At 41.4% G+C, this 17,959-nt stretch overlaps 2 protein-coding genes across 3 annotated transcripts; both read right to left on the bottom strand.

The window, feature by feature from the left end:
* Positions 1-744: 744 nt before the first annotated feature.
* On the bottom strand, positions 745-6,545 carry irf5 (interferon regulatory factor 5). 2 transcript variants are annotated; one of them, XM_087786868.1, is made up of 9 exons: positions 6,483-6,545; positions 5,204-5,528; positions 4,178-4,364; positions 4,059-4,084; positions 3,910-3,988; positions 3,390-3,725; positions 1,597-1,986; positions 1,419-1,537; positions 745-1,052 (listed from the first exon to the last, which is right to left on the bottom strand). In XM_087786868.1, the coding sequence occupies exons 2-9, from the start codon at positions 5,375-5,377 to the stop codon at positions 864-866; spliced, it is 1,500 nt and encodes a 499-aa protein (XP_087642994.1). In that variant the 5' UTR covers positions 5,378-5,528; positions 6,483-6,545; the 3' UTR covers positions 745-863. The 2 variants fall into 2 exon arrangements, with proteins under 2 accessions (XP_087642994.1, XP_087642995.1); XM_087786869.1 differs by having other exon boundaries at positions 5,204-5,518; positions 6,484-6,539.
* Positions 6,546-9,135: 2,590 nt separating this feature from the next.
* cdhr5-rs (cadherin-related family member 5, related sequence) lies at positions 9,136-17,736 on the bottom strand. Its single transcript, XM_087785804.1, has 15 exons — positions 17,664-17,736; positions 16,236-16,305; positions 15,767-15,975; positions 15,653-15,709; positions 15,502-15,594; positions 15,350-15,436; positions 14,996-15,106; positions 14,758-14,922; positions 14,597-14,687; positions 13,454-13,560; positions 13,192-13,392; positions 13,001-13,129; positions 12,055-12,133; positions 9,909-10,099; positions 9,136-9,840 (listed from the first exon to the last, which is right to left on the bottom strand). The coding sequence occupies exons 1-15, from the start codon at positions 17,703-17,705 to the stop codon at positions 9,565-9,567; spliced, it is 1,908 nt and encodes a 635-aa protein (XP_087641930.1). The 5' UTR covers positions 17,706-17,736; the 3' UTR covers positions 9,136-9,564.
* Between the last annotated feature and the right edge of the window lie 223 nt (positions 17,737-17,959).

Here is a 17,959-nt window from a genome sequence, read left to right as displayed (position 1 = left end):
ACTCTCTCTCTCTCTCTCCTCCATTACAAGAAGTTCATCCTTGAAAACCCTCTTCATAATTGTTGCTCCTCAAACATGTGGAAGGAAAGGAATTTGTTTGATCGAGACAAACATTAAGATAGTTAGATATAATGATCCTCCGAGAATATGAAAGATCTTACAGAGAGTTTGGTAAATATTCATTTTGTTCTAAGACGTCTAAATAACTTCAGCTTCACGTGATCTATATCCTGATGCTTGACAGTTGAATCTATTCAACGTTTGAATTTCAGTTCATCCTTATGTTGTCCTGTCGAGTCATTTTACTCCATCTTTTTCAAGGGTTTAATTGAGTTGCATTTTGTTTTTGTAATTCCTTTTTTCCTTCACACTTGATTCATATTTACGTTATAATTATACTTGATATTTTCTAAGAATCGTTTTATGTCAGTAAACATTAGCAAATAAACTATTAAAGTGCAATTAAGGCGACAGGAACTGACAAGACTCAGCATCAGCTGATAAACATGCTTGAACGCCACCTTTTAACCTTCACATTTCTGGATGAACCTGCAGATGAAGCCTGAAGTTCTATTGATATTTCTCTGCTACTGTTTGACTCTGTTCTCTAAGACGATTGGTCAAGCAAGAGCGAGATTTACGCAAACCTGCAGCTTTGAGGTGGATTGACACATGTCGAGTCAAATGGTTCTTTCAAGTCTTCACCTCCAGGATCATCCAACTCAAATAAACTTCAAGGTTCAGTTGGAGGTCAATACTGAGACGGTTTATTGAAATTGACTTAAAAAGAGTCTGCATCACTTTTGTTGCTGGGAATCGAGAGGGTCTACATGTGTGGAGTTCATTTTTATGTAGGGGAGAGTTCAGGGGACGCTGGGGTTCCAGGGCCCGTGGATGTGCTGACTCTGCAGGAGCCTCTGGATCTCCTTGAACTGCATCACCGTCTGGTCCTTGACGTCGGGGTTGGAGATCTGGAGGCGGATGCTGTCGTTGGACCAGCTGAGGTCGCCGGAGAACATCTCGGTCAGGATCCGTGCCACCACCGGGACCACCTTCGGAAAGAGGAAGAGTGAGGAAGAGGAAGAGTGACAGGAGGCCAGTTTCACTTCTGATGAACTCGACCTTCCTCCCCCTTTTGCACTCCTTCACCTTTCACCTCAATTTATCTTCACTCCTCCCTCTCGTCATCATTCACCCCATTTGTCCTTCTTGCTTCCTCTTTCCTCGCTCACCCCCCCTCTCATTTTTTCTTTAGGTATTCCCCCCCGACTCCCGTCTTTCTCTCCCCCCTCTGTCCTGCTCTCACACCTCCCAGCCTGGACTTGAACTCATAACTGCTCTCTGAGGATTTCTTTCATGAGTGAAAGTGAAAAAAAAGAGCTGAGCCAGAAAGCAGATTCTCGACTAATGCCACCGACCTGGACGATGATCAGTTTCCTCTCTTTGGGCTTCTTGTCGGGCCAGTCCTCCCCGAAACAGAAGTAGGTCTCGAAGGGCGGGGGTCTCGGAGCCTCGCCCTTGTGGAACATGATGAGCCCTGTAGAGGATCCGGAAGTTAGCTTCACAGAAGGTCCTGAAGCAGCTCCCGACGTTCACCTTGCAGGAAGTCGGTGAGGCTGAAGACCTTGATCTTCTTCTCTCGCTCCATCGGGTTCGGCGGCCCCTGCTCCGGCATCCCCATCCCCGACCAGAACACCTTGCACTGACACAGGCGGACGGCGTAGATGTCCTGCTGCCAGAACTCCAGGATCAGGCCCCTGTCCATCACGTCCAGCAGGGCCTCCGTGTAGTTCCTCTGCTTCTGGTTCTGGATCTCGGACGAGCCGGGGAAGCAGACCTGCTGGAGGGTGACCGGTCCGAACAGCTCCACCTGGTGTGGCGTGGGCTCCAGGTGACCGTAGTACAGCCGGCAGCCGTGAGGGTTGCTGACGGTCAGCGAGCCCATGGAGCGGCCGCGGTACAAGATCTTCAGGTCCAGGTCCGTCACTGAGGAGACACGTCTGGTGTTGAGCACAAGCCTTGCTCTGGTCAAGAGGAACTTAAATTTGACAGGCATCCTTCAATCTCTTTATTTGAAGCCCTCTGAACACCTCAATGGTGCGTTCAAGTGCTATTATGAACATATTATGAATCTCTATGTCCATCATGGTTAATGTTCAAGTAGTTCAGTAGATCAGTACCAACAGAATATTGAATTGTTTTTTTATTTAAATGTTGGGCTGTTTATTTCAAGTGTTGTTCACTGGAAATTTTATAACAACATTTTTATATTGGATTTAAAATCTACAGAGTTTAAAATATATATATATATATATATATATATATATATATATATATATATATATATATATAATTAAGAAATATTATTTTTTAATTATTGGAAGTAGAACATCAAACTGTATGCATGCATGTTTTAAAAATAATTTGAATTAAAAAAAAAAAAAGAAAGAAAACTGAAACTTTAAATTTATAAAATATCTAATTAATTCAATTTAAAAAAAAGAATAATTGTGAAAAATGTATTTCTAATTATTGAACTGAGAATATGAAAATTAAAAAATATATATAATAATTATTTTAAAATGTAATTTTTAAATATTAGATTTTAAATTCACTTTCAATAAAAAATATTTCAACTTAGAAATTATTTTATTACATTATTAAAGAAATTATGAATTAAGACATATTGAATTGCAGGTAAATTGTTTTTTTAATAACTAAATTCGAATTTAGAAATGTGTAAACAATAATAATTCATTTCGAAAAGAAAGAAAAAACATTTTTTATTTATTTTATTATTCAATTTAAAAAATACTTTTAATATGAAAAATAATATATAATTTGTTTAATATTAATAAATAATGTATTCAATTAAATTATTCAAAAAGGCCATACATTTAAAATGCAAAGAATTTTGAAGAATTTTCATTTTGAATCATTGGAATTATAAAAATGTGTAATAAAAAATCTGCCTCCATGTTCCTCCACCTCGAGCCTTCTCACCTTCAGACTCCACATCACTATCACCAGCACACATTTCAAGACAGTAAATTCATTCATTTTGAACATGCATTTTTTTTTAAATAGATTAAAAATGTTTGAACATTTCAATAAAGACATAATTGAAATCAATGCTTTAAAAAAAACATTTAAATAAAAACAATAGAGTTTCAACATTTGAAATGTTAAATTTAACCCTAGAATATTGTGATGACACTGATCTACTTCCATAAACAACAAAAACACTTGCTATTGTTAGTTTAACTAATACTGTCACCGCGGCAGTTACTTGTTGTTTTGTCATCATTTTTAATGGAGTTAAAAACATGTTTCCACCTCATTATTCAGCCCAGACGTGTCTCTGGACCGTGGAGCTTAAGGTCACTCACGTGGAATGCTGCTGAGCAGGTCGAACTTGCAGGTCTGGTTCTGACCATCATCCTGGTCCTGGACTCCACTCATGTTACTGGTCTCCATCAGACCCTCTGTAGGGGCCAAAGCGTCCAAATCCCGGAGTGGACCTGGATTAAGGAAACGCTCCTGGTCCAGAATTTGCTGCCCCTGAGCCTGGAAATCTGTGTCGGAGAGGTCAGAGGTCATGGGCTGGAGGGGAAGCGAGAGGACTTGGGGGGTTCCGAAAGTCACGTTGGTGGATAAACTTGAGGGGTTTTCTGCCGCGTGGACCGGATAGGAGGCGAAGTTGGAGGCCTCGTTGATCCTGAGATCTGAGGAGAGACGAAGGGTTCAGATGATCCGAGGAGGTCCAGGTTCTGACCCGACCCATCAGATGGTTGGTTGAATATGGATTAATGGTCGTGTTGATATGATGACCCATAAATATGTCAGCGTTCAACATAAGATAAGTGACGGATAAACGACATTTGCTCCAAACCAAAACTAAAAACAGACCATTGATGACGTCCCCGCCGTTGCCGTGGTAACGCCGGCGTTCATAATCGCTGATGTTCAGGTCCATGAGGTTCGGCATCTAAGAGACGGGACCGATCACGACCCGTTAGTGACGACCCCCCTGCGGTCCACCTGTGTGTGTGTCTCACCTCGTCTTCGTCCTCTTCGATCGCATCTGAAAACCAAAAAACACACAAATAAAAAACGCCGACCTCAGCAGGTTTGTTTAAAAAAAAAAAGAAATAAAAGAAAGTGGCGTCTCCCTCACCGGCGCTGGCGTGCTGCTCCGACACCTCGTAGATCTTGTACGGCTGCAGCGGCGTCTCCTTGGTGCCGTCGTACTTGAGCTGGAACTCCCGGCTCTTGTTGAGGGCGCAGCGCAGGTTGGCCTTCCACTTGGCCGGGTCGGGCTCGTCCACGCCCTCCTGGTACTTACCGGTCTCCAGGGCCCAGGCCTGAGCGACACATGGTATCGTCACATCATTCCCAGACTTACCCACCAAAACCCCCGGCCCCCCACCATCACCCCCCGGCCCCCCAGACAACACGTTTATTAGAACCGAGTAAAAGCAGAAGCGGGGAGGACGGACAGGATGTGACATAATCATGGGTGAATAGCCCAACAGGAAGTTCTGCGGTAGTGAAACATTTCATTTGATCAACAATACGACTCTTTTCTGCTTTTCCCTCCAAATGAAGAAGAAGCTCAAAGTGAAAACTGGTTGAGAAAGTTTTCACTTTCAAATCCTTTTAATTTTTCCAGGCGACAACTGAAAATGTATTAAAATATAATCTAGGTTGTTTTTTTAATCACTTCTTAAACAAAATGTTTTTCACAAAAGTATTTGAACATCCTTGTCACACCATTAGGAAGTTTGAATGACATCATCTTTATCTGTCATTATTGTTGTTTTTGTTGCAGAATAAACTCAAATGATTTGCCGTTTAAGACAATTTAAGTAAGTAAGTAAGTAATTTTTATTTGTATAGCGCTTTTCCAGACCAGGGTCACAAAGCGCTTAAACAATCAAAACAATACTCAATAAAATATATACTTTAAAGATCAAGATAAAACTGATAACACAACAGGAGTTCCAGAAAATCAAAGGAAAAGCCTGAACAAATAAAAACGTCTTAAGATGTTTCTTAAAGTTAAGCTCTGCACTCGTTAGCAACCCCGCTAAAGCTAGCTTCAACTTCCTGTGATGTCATTTCCTTTACGTCGCCGGTGAAATTAAATTGGGTCGAGAGAGAGGTATATATATATTTTTTTTAAATGGCCAAATTTCCCAACCTTGAATATGGTGTTCTCTTCCTCGGAGGTGGGCGTGTGGCGGGTGGCATGTTTCCAGGGGATCTGAAAGAGACGGTGGTCCGGCGACAGCCATTGCAGGCCGGGGTACCTGCCGCTGTTCACCTGGGCCAGCAGCCAGGGCTTGAGACGGATGCGCCGCGGCTGCGCACTCATTGGGCATGACACGGAGTAGACCTGGAGGAGACTGGAGTAGACCTGGAGTAGACCTGGAGTAGACCTGGAGTAGACCTGGAGGAAACCTGGAGGAGACCTGGAGGAGACCTGGAGTAGACCTGGAGGAGACCTGGAGTAGACCTGGAGTAGACTGTAGGGGGCGGAGACAAGAAAGAAGGTGAATAAGTGGGAAAATAATTGAGGTTTTTAATCAAGATAAGATCACGCTTGTGTGGGATTCTTAAAAGAATGAGAATTTCATAATATATATATTTCAATGTCATTGTAAATACAACTCATTTTTAACAAGAACATGGACAATTACTCCATGGAGGAAAGTCCCACATTGAAGTAAGTAAGTAAGATTTTTATTTGTATAGCGCTTTTCCAGACCAGGGTCACAAAGCACTTAAACAACCAAAACAATATTCAATAAAGTATATACTTTAAAGATCAAGATAAAACTGATAACACAACAGGAGTTCTAGAAAATCAAGGAAAAGCCTGAACAAATAAAAACGTCTTAAGATGTTTCTTGAATTATAATCGAACTTGAAGATTCTAATTTTTACCATTAAAAAGCAGTTATTATTATTATTATTATATAACTATAAAATTAAGTAGGAAATACAAATTTCACTTTGTAAGAAAACAAAAAAAGCAAGGAAAGAAAAATTAATAAAAAGATTAATTATTTAATATTAAATACAACTTTTTAATCAACTTTTATCAGTAAATTCCTACTTGTTTATTTACTAAATATTACCTACAAAACTTTTCCATTTTGACCAACATTACGCGAGTGTTTACGTTGATGTGGCGAGTTTTGTAACTATTTCTCTATCACACTTCGATTATTCGAAATAATCTGAAACACTTTTTTCAGGAAGTTTGACACACGTTTGTTAGAAACGTAGCTTTCGATCCACACACGACTATGAAGAGACAGACGCTCGTGTCAATATCAAATCTGCAAAAAGGGAACCCGTGAGTGAAGTTTGTCTATAAACGCTGTCACTCGTTTTCAAACCCGATCACCGTTCATGGTTGTCCAACCGAGGACAGAACCCTTAGGCGGTGTCAACGACTGAGAAGGAGAACTCACCTGGTACCGGTCCAGATTGAGTTCGGGTCCACCCGTTGATCCACTTCGCTGTGTTGATCGGGACGGTCCAGGTAAGCTGGCGTCGACGCTACTTCCTGTCAGAGATGTCGCATGTCAACATAAGAGCCTTCGAATGAATTTATGAATCATCAAGTAGTTTGTCCACAAAATTACTCACACGAAAAAGTTGCAAAATAATTTAATTTGTTGCAACTGTATTTGTATGATAACAAGATTCTGAAGTTTGTTTTAGTTGTTTTTATTATTTTAAATATTCTAGACAATTTCAGTCATCACAGATAACTCCATCTTTATTGTTTATTGTTTATTGTACATTATTTATTCTCTACCTCTGAGTCACATCTTCCTAGCTTCACAACATATTATTTTAAAAATATATATTTCTCTTAACTTGATTTTAGAACTCACTGTTTAGTGAAGTTTAACAACAGATCCATATAATTTAATTTCTAACTAACATGGTGTGGGTTTGTGATTTTAAACCCGCTCAAACAATAAAGATGTATATATTGTGTACACAACATATCTAAATCTGAGACCATGCTCCTTTAGTCGTCGTACAAGGGTGTAATATTATTTCCAGGTTGTAGGAGAGAATCTTGCTCACGAGTGAGGGGAAAAAAGGTGAAGCTTGAGCTCAACATGTGTATCTGTGCAGCGACCTCAGTCATGAGTGTGTCGTGGTGAAGGAAGATCTTGACTTTCAGGTAAATCCATGTTTCTATTCTCACCTGTGGTTACAATTTTTTTTGTCAAAAAGCCATACTTTAATTTTTTTCCTGCCTGGTCTTCGCCTTAGAGGAGAAGAGCTCAGCTATTCAGGAGACACTCGAATGATAAACACTGCTTTTGCACAGAGAGTGAAGCCAGTTGAGGCATCTTTTTGGGGTGTCTCCTGCACGCCCACTTAAGGAGGGGTTCCCAGTCATGTCCTACTCGGGTGTGAAGGCCCAGGGAGGATATTATAGCTGCTTTTGGAACACTTTATTGTTAAAATTAATATTATTATTTTTGTTTATTATTATTATTATTATTATTGCAGCTAATAAATCACAATGCTGTTATTCATTAAATACTCCACTGCTTTTAAAATATATTTACAGTTTCAAATAGATCTATTGAAATAAAATAAAAAATTAAAAACGTAATTTTATTTAACACTTTTATTTTCTAGGGCAGAGCAACATCACCGCACGAGTGCAAACCCTTAACTTGTTCCTCATCTGTTCTTCCGGTAACTTTGAGGTTTCGTTTTAACGGGTTACTAACTAAATCTAGACATAATTAAACTAAATACAGTCAAATAAAAAAATTTGTATGAAACAAATGGGTTTTTTTTCTACGTTTATCGTTAAAAGTTTGAACGACACACAATGACCTTCCGGCGCTTTTCCCCACTCGTCACCATGGCAACATGCGTCTCACCTTTTGGGGGCGGCCACAGCTACCTGTAGGTAATTCTCCAGAGCGACCAGCAGAGGGCGGTGCAGCTACACTGTATCACCGGAGTAACACACGCTTGTGTAAACAAACATTTAACTTTAATTGAACCAAAGGTGTCAGACTACACGTCACCACAGACACACAACCTTTTGAAACACACACACACAACTTGTTGTCAGTGAGCGAGGAAGTGTGTTGAGCTAGTTTCTCATCTACACAAACGGGAAGTGAAATGACTACATTTGAGGAACTTAATCTTAATAAGTGTGTTTCCCCTCTGGGGATGAATAAAGCTTTTCTATTTTCTATTCTAATAAACTAATGTTGCTTGACGCTCATTTATTAACCAACATTATGGAACATTTTCAGCGTAAAGCATAATTATAATATACAAAAAAATACAGATACACAATTAGGGGGTTTTGTGTACTAGAAAATACTTTTGTTGTTAGTCTTATAATACAAAATGTATTGTCAAAAGGCAGCAGTAACACAAGTATGACACTGATAAATACTTGTGATGGTACTCCTGGGAGAAAGGATGAGAGGAGGATGTTTTTGTAACTTAACAGTAAATATTCGGTTCAGAACAAGCTTAGAACAGAAATACTTGACTTTATAAAAACAGAATAAAATCAAATCATTTAAATGAATCAACTTTTATATGATGACAAACTTCTTCAGTCATTGGAAGTTGGTTTAGTATTAATAATAATAATAATAATAAATGTGTTGCTTATTCATGTTATTTTTTATGACCCTTGTAATTTCGCACTATTATATGGTCCCTGAATGCACCTTCTAGAGGTCAGCTCAGCTAGCTCGAGGCTACATGGCAAGTTCTTGTGGTTGATCTCGGATTTATCAGTTTTTTTGTTTTTGTGTTTGTTAGATATACTCCATAAATTGTGACACCAACAGTCACATGTCTTCACAATATGTCGTGACGCTTTAGTGAGGGGCTGAAAGAAAAAACTTATGGAAATATATTACAGTAAACCTCTTAAAAATTCAGGAAAAAAATTAAATTAAAGATTAAATGCTGTGATTAGAAATACTATTACTAAATAAGATTTGCGTTTAATTAATATATAAATCGTAAAATACACAGAACATCTAAGTATGAAATAAATACTCTTTATTTCAAAAACATATTTTTCCACTTACATTTAAATCTGACGGACAAGTTTAAAAACGAATAGCTAAAATTAAGCACTTAAACAAGATATTGATAATTCCAAATAACAAAGGGCACTATGTGATCCAAACGTCTACTACAAGTTTGTTTGAAAGGGAGAAAACGTTGCTTTCTAATACATTATTAACGTTAAATAAAATACATCAAGGACTTGTTATTTGTTCTGGAAATAATTACCGATAATTTCATTACATAGTAAGTCATACGTTATAAGAGGCTTCAGTTAAAAACAATGCATTAAAAAAGGCTCTCAGGCTACTCTCATGGTCCCCGAGGACACCTTGGTTCCCTTGGTTGATCTAGAGCTTCACTCTGACCTCATGAGGGGCCACATTAATACAGTCAAAGGGCCGCATGTCGCCCAGGAGCCCAATTATCCAATCCCTAGTCTTGACTCCTTTTCAATCGCTTTCCTTCTCCTCAACATCGTTTCGAGTCGTCCTCCTCGTTGGATCCACGGTGTTGGTCAAACTGCCGACCTTGTGTTTCAAGCTCTGCTCCCTCAGCGTCTCCAGGGAGGCTGGTGGAGTCGCCGTTGTCCTCACAGTCCATGAGGACGAACGAGGTGGACGTAGCTGGGAGGTAGGACTGTCTCCTCGTGTAGACTCCGTGACGGCCGTGAAAACTGGCCGAGGACTGGTACTCGTGTGTGGACATCTCACTGAAGGAGGTTCTCTGGAGGGCACCGGCTGTGACCTGCACATGAGAACCATGAGTCAGCGGTCCACGTTCACCTCCGACCCACCGTAACTCCTCCGTCGTACCGCGACGACACCTCTGCCTTCTGGCTCTTCTGGTTCTGGTTCTTCGGGCTGTTCTCGCCTCCTGGTGGTTCGCAGGAGCAGCAGCACAACCGCAGATAAACACAACAGCAGGATAATGATGGCGATGCTTCCGGCCAGCCTGACATCGACATCCACGAATAACGAATCCATCATGAAGGCACCACCGGGGACTGCGACAAACACACAAAAGACAGTGAAGAACCCACTCTCAAAAGACGTCCATCTGGATCCACAAATCAAGCTGATCTTGCTCACATGGGCAGTGTATCGATCTGGACTTCTACTGCCAAACATATACCTATATACATATACACAACCTATAGGTGTATTAAGATCAACCATATCTCAAATACTTAAAACATAATACTATCTAGATTATAATCTAATAATTGTACAGCAGAATTGGGATCCTTTAAGTTTTGACAATTTTCGGAATGATTTTTAGTACTTTTTTGTCATCGTGGAAGGCCACTGTAACTCTATCTACCTGATTCAAATCTTTTAAATCCAGACAGCCTACATCAGAGTGTTACAGTCAGTAGTTAAAATCCTAAACCCTTGTGCAAGACTTGGGTTCATGTAGCAAAGCAAGTGTTGACAAATTAAACCTTAACCCTTGTGTTATCTCAGGGTCAAGATGAAGGACAGCTGAGACTTCTCGACAAACCTCTGGACTATGAGACTAGAACAACACATATGCAGCTGTGGAGGTCGTTCAGTTCACCTTGACCCAGAGACATCAGAAGGGATACCACAAATACATTTGTTTTCAGGCCTCGGGCTCATCTTGACCCTGAGATAACATAAGGGATATGACGAGTCTCACTAATTGGACCTTTTTTTTAACAGATATCCATGTTGACCAAGGGATACCTCAAACACATTTGTTTTGGCCACTAGGTCACCTTGAGTCTTGGCACAAGGGTTCAAAAAAGACAAACAAAATGGATATATATTTTTAAAAGGTCCATTAGAGGTACTATCTTTAAGGTTTTAATTGTGAAGTCTTCATTAGTTTTAGCTGAATTTCTGCCATTTCAGAAGTAGGGCAATAAGTGGAAAGTCAAAATTGGCCATCACTGTCCAGTCCAGAATCAAGGCTAGAAACATGAATGCTAGTTTAGCTAGAAACCCATTGAGGTTGAGTCCCTGGCATCAGAAACGTGTTGCATCCCCCAGTACCATTTTGTAGTGCCACTACTACGGTTTCTCGGCGTGATTTTGATTATTATTTCAAGCTGCTATGTGCTACCTAAAATGAACTTGGTGGCTTTCGTATTCAATTGTACTCCAATCATTTTATGACTAAAACGATTAAAACATGACGTCACTTCCGTCCCGGGTCTTATACTTCGCTTCGTGGAGAAAGATGAACAATCCTGAGTGTGTAACGGGTCGTTTATATGCGCTTCAAATCAAACAAAATACAAGCTTTCAATTTACGGTCGATCTGACGCACTTTCTCCCGGCAACTGTACAGATCAATAGCCTCGGGCAGAAAAGGTCCCGATCTGTAGAAACATCGCCATATTTAAGGCAAATTTCCCGTCCGGGAGGTCGTCTCTTTCCGGCCAAATAGTTCTTTCAAGTTCCCTGTGTCCCGATCACACGCAGAGAGACATCCTAATTTGTTTTCTTGTAATCTAATCATTCAACAGTTCTCGGGCGGGGGTTATCTTCTCTTCCGTCTTTTATCCCCCCTTTCCCGGGTGTGTCTTGCTTCGTTCTTTGATCTACGATCTAAGGTGTGATTTGCGGATAAACAGATGTTTGAAATTACCGGTGTCGTATCTCTAATTCCGATCCAAGCTTGCCTCGAACCAGTGTCAATCAGTCTGGAGTGGAATGTTGATTGTGAATGTGTCAAACTCTTAGATCAAGCAAGTTATTTATACTTTATATTTTGATTATCTTTTAGAATGTATGGCGTATACGTATATAATCATTTTAATCTAACAGGACTCTCACTTATAAAGTGTATTAAACTGTGACGTAAACCCAGCTTGTATCACGTGATCATCTGGCTGAAAGCCCAGGACCACTGACGTCACCCGCTCTGTCCGGCCCGTGACGAGGTCCGTCGGGGATCCCGGCAGCTTCATAGAAGACGAGCGAACATCATCACCTGCTTGTCCTTGCTGAAGGACTTCGACATCCACCGATGCGGAAACCTCTTCTCCGGATTCCTGGTCTCTGGCTACGACCTGCAGATTTATGATGCAATTAGGTTCGCCATCCGCGGATGATGATGACAGAAGCTTCCACGACGATGACGGATCATCGTTCTTCACACGGATCCCATCTGGCCGTGACTTCCAAAAGCCCTGATTATTTAATGACGGTACAGACGACAGTAATTAAAAGTACCACTTTACATAAACTACGCAACACACTTACAAATGAGATTAATTAGCTATGTTTAGTAATCGCCTCCATAAAAAAGCTACAAGTATAACTTCCTGTCTCTTAGGCAAGTCATGTTTTTTCAGAATAAAAGTGTATTGGCTAAATCCTTTTAAAAGGCTTACACCTTTTTGAGATACCTAGAGATTGACTCTGCTAGCAAAATAAGGTCAACCTATAGTTATACTGTATATAATTGATTTTGTTCATTGGTTGTTTTTGTGTATCTCTCTTTGCCACTCTTTCTGTCTATGTTGTGTTCAAACTGTCTGTATTCGTCTGTGCCCCCCTCAAAATAATTGAACATGTTTGTTTCTGGCTCCCCCTACTGTTAAAACAGTATACAAGCAACTGTGTAAATTGTTGTGAAAAAAGTGTTTGCAAAACAAAATAAAAGGCTATTTTCTGTTCTCTCTTGTAGAATGTACTCTCAGTACTTCATCGTTGACAGAAATGAATGCAACCAAATGAAACCGCCGTCTCCAACCTACTGCCATTAAGGGATTTGCTACAATTAGAAACGTCTACTATTTGTGAAGTTTCTATCAACACAAGGAACACTCTTAGTTTCAAGAGGAACTGAGATGATTGGTGTCATAACTAACAACTTATTCTATCGTTCTGGAACTAAATAACAAACAATCAGCAGAAGCACAGTCTCAACTCACCTGTAGGATGTTTCTGCTCGAGGTTCGGAGCTTCTCAGCTCGCGCGATGAGGACCCCACTCTCCGTGATGTGGAACAGTGCGTCAGCGGACGGCGGACGAATGCTGTAGCGAATGTTGGGATTGACGCCCTGAGACGAGACAAGAGGGTCACTCTTGTGTGCACATGACAGGAAAGAAAGTATGTCCACACGTCAGAGAAGTCCTGGTCGGTCACGTGCAGCTGAAGAACCTGGTTTCCAAAGGTGGACACGATGGAGGCCGGACTAGAGCTCTGGATCACGAAACCCTTGTAGGTCGCGGTATTGAACGAAGGTCGGATCCGGTTGTTTCGTAGAACTCGGACCGACACCGAGGCCAGGCAGTACTTCAGGGAGTCGTCCAACTGAGACGCCTGCGACACAGAGAGCAGAGGAGTGAGACGAAAGTGACGCCGGTGGTGAGAACGATCGTACCATGACAGTCAGCTGGAAGCTGGAAGTCCGTCCTTGGTCGTTGACGGCTCGAGTCAACCTGAGGTCGCCGCTCTGGTTATCAAGGACAAATCTGCCGCTGTCATCGCCTGCCCGACCACAACACACCACGATGTTTAGACACCTTAAAATGTGACGGTACACACTCTAAGAACAGACCTGATGAACACAACTAACCCTAGAGCACAAGAGAGAGAAGTAAACTGTTTCCTTTAACTGAGAAAAATCTCTAAATTTAGGAAAATGATGTCACAACATGATCTGGAGCTTATAATCCATGCGTTTGTATCTTCTCGTCTGGACTATTGTAACAGTTTATTTTCGTGTATAAACAAGCAGGAGCTGTCTCTCCTGCAGTTGATAAAAAACTCTGCAGCAGAGAATTCTGACTCGCTCTAGTAGAAGAACTCACATTTCTCTGATCTTTAAGACTCTTCACTGGCTGCCAGTTTCTTTCAGGATCCATTCTAAAATTCTGGTTCTTACTTTCTGGTCAGGCTCCTCCTTACATCAGGGATCTGATCCAGCCTTACACCCCAGCTCGGGCTCTGAGGTCTGTGGATCAGAATCTACTGATGGTTCCTGAACACGCTTCCAGACCCTCTGTGTTTGATGATCTACTGACTCTTTCAAGAAACATCTTAAGACGTTTTTATTTGTTCAGGCTTTTCCTTGATTTTCTGGAACTCCTGTGTTGTTCTCAGTATTATCTTGACCTTTAAAGTAAATATTTTATTAAATTACTTACTTACTTACATACTTAAACCATCCAGTAGATCAAAGCAATAAAATTTACAGTAACTCCTCAACGATTTATCCAATCATGATCAAAACTTGTTATTGTGTGGACTTATTTGAATAATTTTTTCTGTAAAAACAGTGTGCAAACAATGTGCAAAGTAACTATATTTTAATTGGAATTCATTTTTTAAAATTAAAAGTACCGTTCAGGAACCTACATTTTTGATTGATACCCAGCCCTATCTGTGTGCTCACAGATGATAACATGTATTTTCTTATGACATATTGTTAGACACTACAAATCTGATCACATTTGTCTAAAACACCAAATATTAATCAAGTTGTAAAACCTAAACAAACACAGGTAGTAAAGGGTTAAGGCACCTGACAGGATAGTGTAGATCAAGGTAGTATTCAGTCCTCTGTCTCCGTCCTCAGCTCGGATGGGTCCCGGGGTGAATTCCAGAACTGTATTCTGAACACAAAAACATTTCGGTCTCATCAAGAGTGATTTGGAATACGTCCAGTCACTTGCAATATGTCACCTCTTGTGACTCTGTAATGTTGGCAGAGTAAGCGGGGCTTGTACAGACAGGGAGGCCCGGGGCGAGGGGCTCGCAGGGCAGAAATCGAGGGTACTGATCGTCCCCGTCGGCGACGTTTATGGTCAGCGTCGCAGTTTTGTTGAACCTCTCCACGGAGTTAGATTCCTGCGTGAAGGAACACGATCCCGTGAGCGATGTGGCCTCTCTCTCTCCGGCATCCTTTCTGGGAGTCACCCACCACTGCCCAGATGTTCAGCTCGAGCGTCGTTCTGGTCTCATAGTCCAGAGGTTTGTCGAGAACCACGTTACCACTGTTTGGCATGTCGATCCTGAAGAACGAGGCGTCCGGCTGCAGGTCAGAGACGACGTCAGGACACTGGAAACTATCCGCCGTTGCACTGTCGGAACCTTTTAATTTTCTGGAGCTATTTGAGTTCTTTCATCTCTACAGGAGGATTAGAGGGTTGTATTTGCAGGAGAAGGAGAGCGCTGGTGACGACTAGACACACAACAAACTACAGTATTATATTGAGCAGAGGCTGCAAGCTTCTGAAGCTCATCACGACTTATTATGTCTCGTCCTACATCTGACCGAAGATTGATCGATGACGTAGGAGATCACGTCTCCGTCCTCGTCCACGGCCTTCACGTTGATGATGACGGAGTCCACGGCTGTCAGCTGCAGCAGAGTTCATAAGCATCGACGTCCAGAACATTTGAGCGATGAAAGAACCCGAGACGCACCTCACTGACGGTGAACGGCTGAATTGTCTCCATCAGAAAGTACGGCCTGTTGTCGTTTTCGTTCAGAATCTCCACCAGGATCCGATACTGACACTGATCACGACACAAGTTCAACAACTGCTTCTTGTCTTTCCTTTCAATCAACACTTACCTGCCTGATGTCGCTCTCGTAACAGGTGAGCTCGGCGATCAGTACAGAACCAACAACCTGGCAATGGATCACTGGTTCAGTCTGGATAAAAAGAGGACCACGGTTGCATCTCACCTCTCTGTCAAGGACTCTCGCGTCCGAAGAGTTCAGACGGACCGTTCGGTCCTCCAGGAAAAACCAGTCGGCGTTTTTCCCGTTGAGACACAGGCGGACGGACGCCGCCGCGGGATCGCCGGCGATGCTGATGTTGGCGACGACGAGACCCATCGGACTGTTCTCGGCGACCGTCGCAAAGATGTCTGAACCTCCGAGACAGAGACTGGCTGAGAAGAAGACGAGCCGGTGAGTTACAAAAGAAAACAAAAATATATTCTCTCAGAGATTAAAAATGTTGCTTTAGTTTTGATTATACAAGTCATGCTAAGATCTGTATCAATCCCAAACAAGTAAAACTAACTCACATTAAGAGCTAATACTGAGAATGCTAAGATTTTATTAACCTTGAACAAGTCATGTAAGATTTAACAATTAGAGCTAATAACGAGAATGCTAATAGTTGTTTCAACAATTATCATCACATTACCTTTGACAGCATTATACGACCACTTGAGCAACACCTGCAGGAGGAGCCACCTGCAGAGCTTCATACTCCACTAGTGAAACAGAGGACAATTAATCTGGGTAAAAAACGCACAAGCCAAAAAGGTATTTTATACAGTGTGGGACACAGTAATAAAAAGAAGTATGAAATCTGTCAGATCTCGTAATTCAAAATGGCGGCTCACAGTGATGGCATTATGAAAGAAAAGCTAAAAAAGATGTGTTGGTTCCATCAGATCCTTCACAGAAGCTATCAGCTCAGTGAGTTTTCTTCTTCTTAATTCATTTTCCTTTGCAATGTTATATTTGATAATTACGATCTACACGCTAAATTTTGTCGCCAAGGTTTAGATTTTTAACCTGAGCGTAATATTTACTATAATAAAAACAATGTCCGCCGTGCAGAAAAATGCCTCGGAGAGAGAGTGAGGCGGAGTACACAACAATTTAAGTCGGATAGTAAAAAAATAATAAGTAAAGTTTTCAAATAGTGACCTCCTAGGTGGCTATTGAAGCAAAGCAGTTGTGATTTTCGGAACGTTTCTGTCGCTGAACGGGAGACTGAGGCTGCAAACATCGCGAGGTCACAGATCGTCATCTTAACTTTGCCGGTGCAAAGTTACAAGTTATTTGGTTGTCCAAGGCTACAAGGTCGGAACTTGGCCCCAAAATTCGCCATTCGGAACCTTTGATGCCACTTTGCGGCCATTCTACGCCCAAATAAGCATCGTATATGAAATAGAATAGTTGAATCCAATTGATTTTGCTCATGGGGACGTAGAAAAAATTGTAATCCCTGCTGTAGGTAAATAGAAACGATAATTATAGGTATTATGATTTACAGCAATATTAAAATCGCAGCTAATGCAGGACTGTAATTAAGATTGTATAAGTACTTCTATTGAGCTGTAAATACAAGAATATTGTTATAGCTACATGAGATTAAAGGATGTTGATCCACACGTCGCAGCTGTAAATCTGATTGAGTGATTCTCGTGATGATTCTCTCCCGTCTATACATCCTCACCATCAGAGACACTGTTGTCACATGGCTGTCATGGCGACGGCTAATGAGTCGTGATGCTGGAATGCGACGATCACACACTTAATTACACATGTTTGTTGGAAAACACAGAGAAACCAAAGATTGTAAACATGAGGAAGAAACCAGCAACACATCCATAATTAATCCTCCGCAGCATTAGGGTGAAAGGTCACGTTGATGTCATCCCCACCTGATGTCGCTCTTTACTTAAATGAGGTGAAAACTCTTCTGAGACAAATGATTGATGGTTAAACAGGAACTGACAGTTTCTGTTTTCCTCTCTTTCTATCCATCAAAGTCCTCTTCCTTCAGTGGAAACACTCACCACATGAAACTGACAAAAGCAAATCAAAAGAATCCACTCACGGCCCTCCTGAGGCTCCTCTGACCGTCGTCCAACACTCTCATCGCTCCATTTTCACAACTCCAGCCTCTGAGCGTCCGCCTCCGTCCCAGCAGCTTTTTCACTGTGTGTGTGTGTGTGTGTGTGTGTGTGTGTGTGTGTGTGTGTGTGTGTGTGTGTGTGTGTGTGCAGCCGAATTAACCACGCGCTGACTCAGCACTAGTGACCGGGATAAGTCGGCCGGCACACTGAATTAAAGGTGATGCTAATAGTCTGTTATCATGTGCATGTATGGACATAGATGAGTTCTTTATTGTGA

Source organism: Callionymus lyra, chromosome 3 (genome assembly GCF_982586985.1).
Source record: "Callionymus lyra chromosome 3, fCalLyr1.hap1.1, whole genome shotgun sequence".
NCBI lineage: Eukaryota > Metazoa > Chordata > Actinopteri > Syngnathiformes > Callionymidae > Callionymus > Callionymus lyra.
Note: the sequence above shows the minus strand (reverse complement) of the source record. Positions and strands in the feature narration are given on the sequence as shown.

Coding starts and splice junctions, on each gene's coding strand:
- cdhr5-rs (XM_087785804.1), bottom strand. CDS start 17,705: ATGAGAGTGTTGGACGACGGTCAGAGGAGCCTCAGGAGGGCC. Junction 15,710..15,766: donor CGAGAGTCCTTGACAGAGAG/GTGAGATGCAAC, acceptor ATCCATTGCCAG/GTTGTTGGTTCTGTACTGAT. Junction 12,134..13,000: donor CGAGCAGAAACATCCTACAG/GTGAGTTGAGAC, acceptor ATAAATCTGCAG/GTCGTAGCCAGAGACCAGGA.
- irf5 (XM_087786868.1), bottom strand. CDS start 5,377: ATGAGTGCGCAGCCGCGGCGCATCCGTCTCAAGCCCTGGCTGCTGGCC. Junction 3,726..3,909: donor CGGCGGGGACGTCATCAATG/GTCTGTTTTTAG, acceptor GTCTCTCCTCAG/ATCTCAGGATCAACGAGGCC. Junction 1,987..3,389: donor CCTGCTCAGCAGCATTCCAC/GTGAGTGACCTT, acceptor GTGTCTCCTCAG/TGACGGACCTGGACCTGAAG.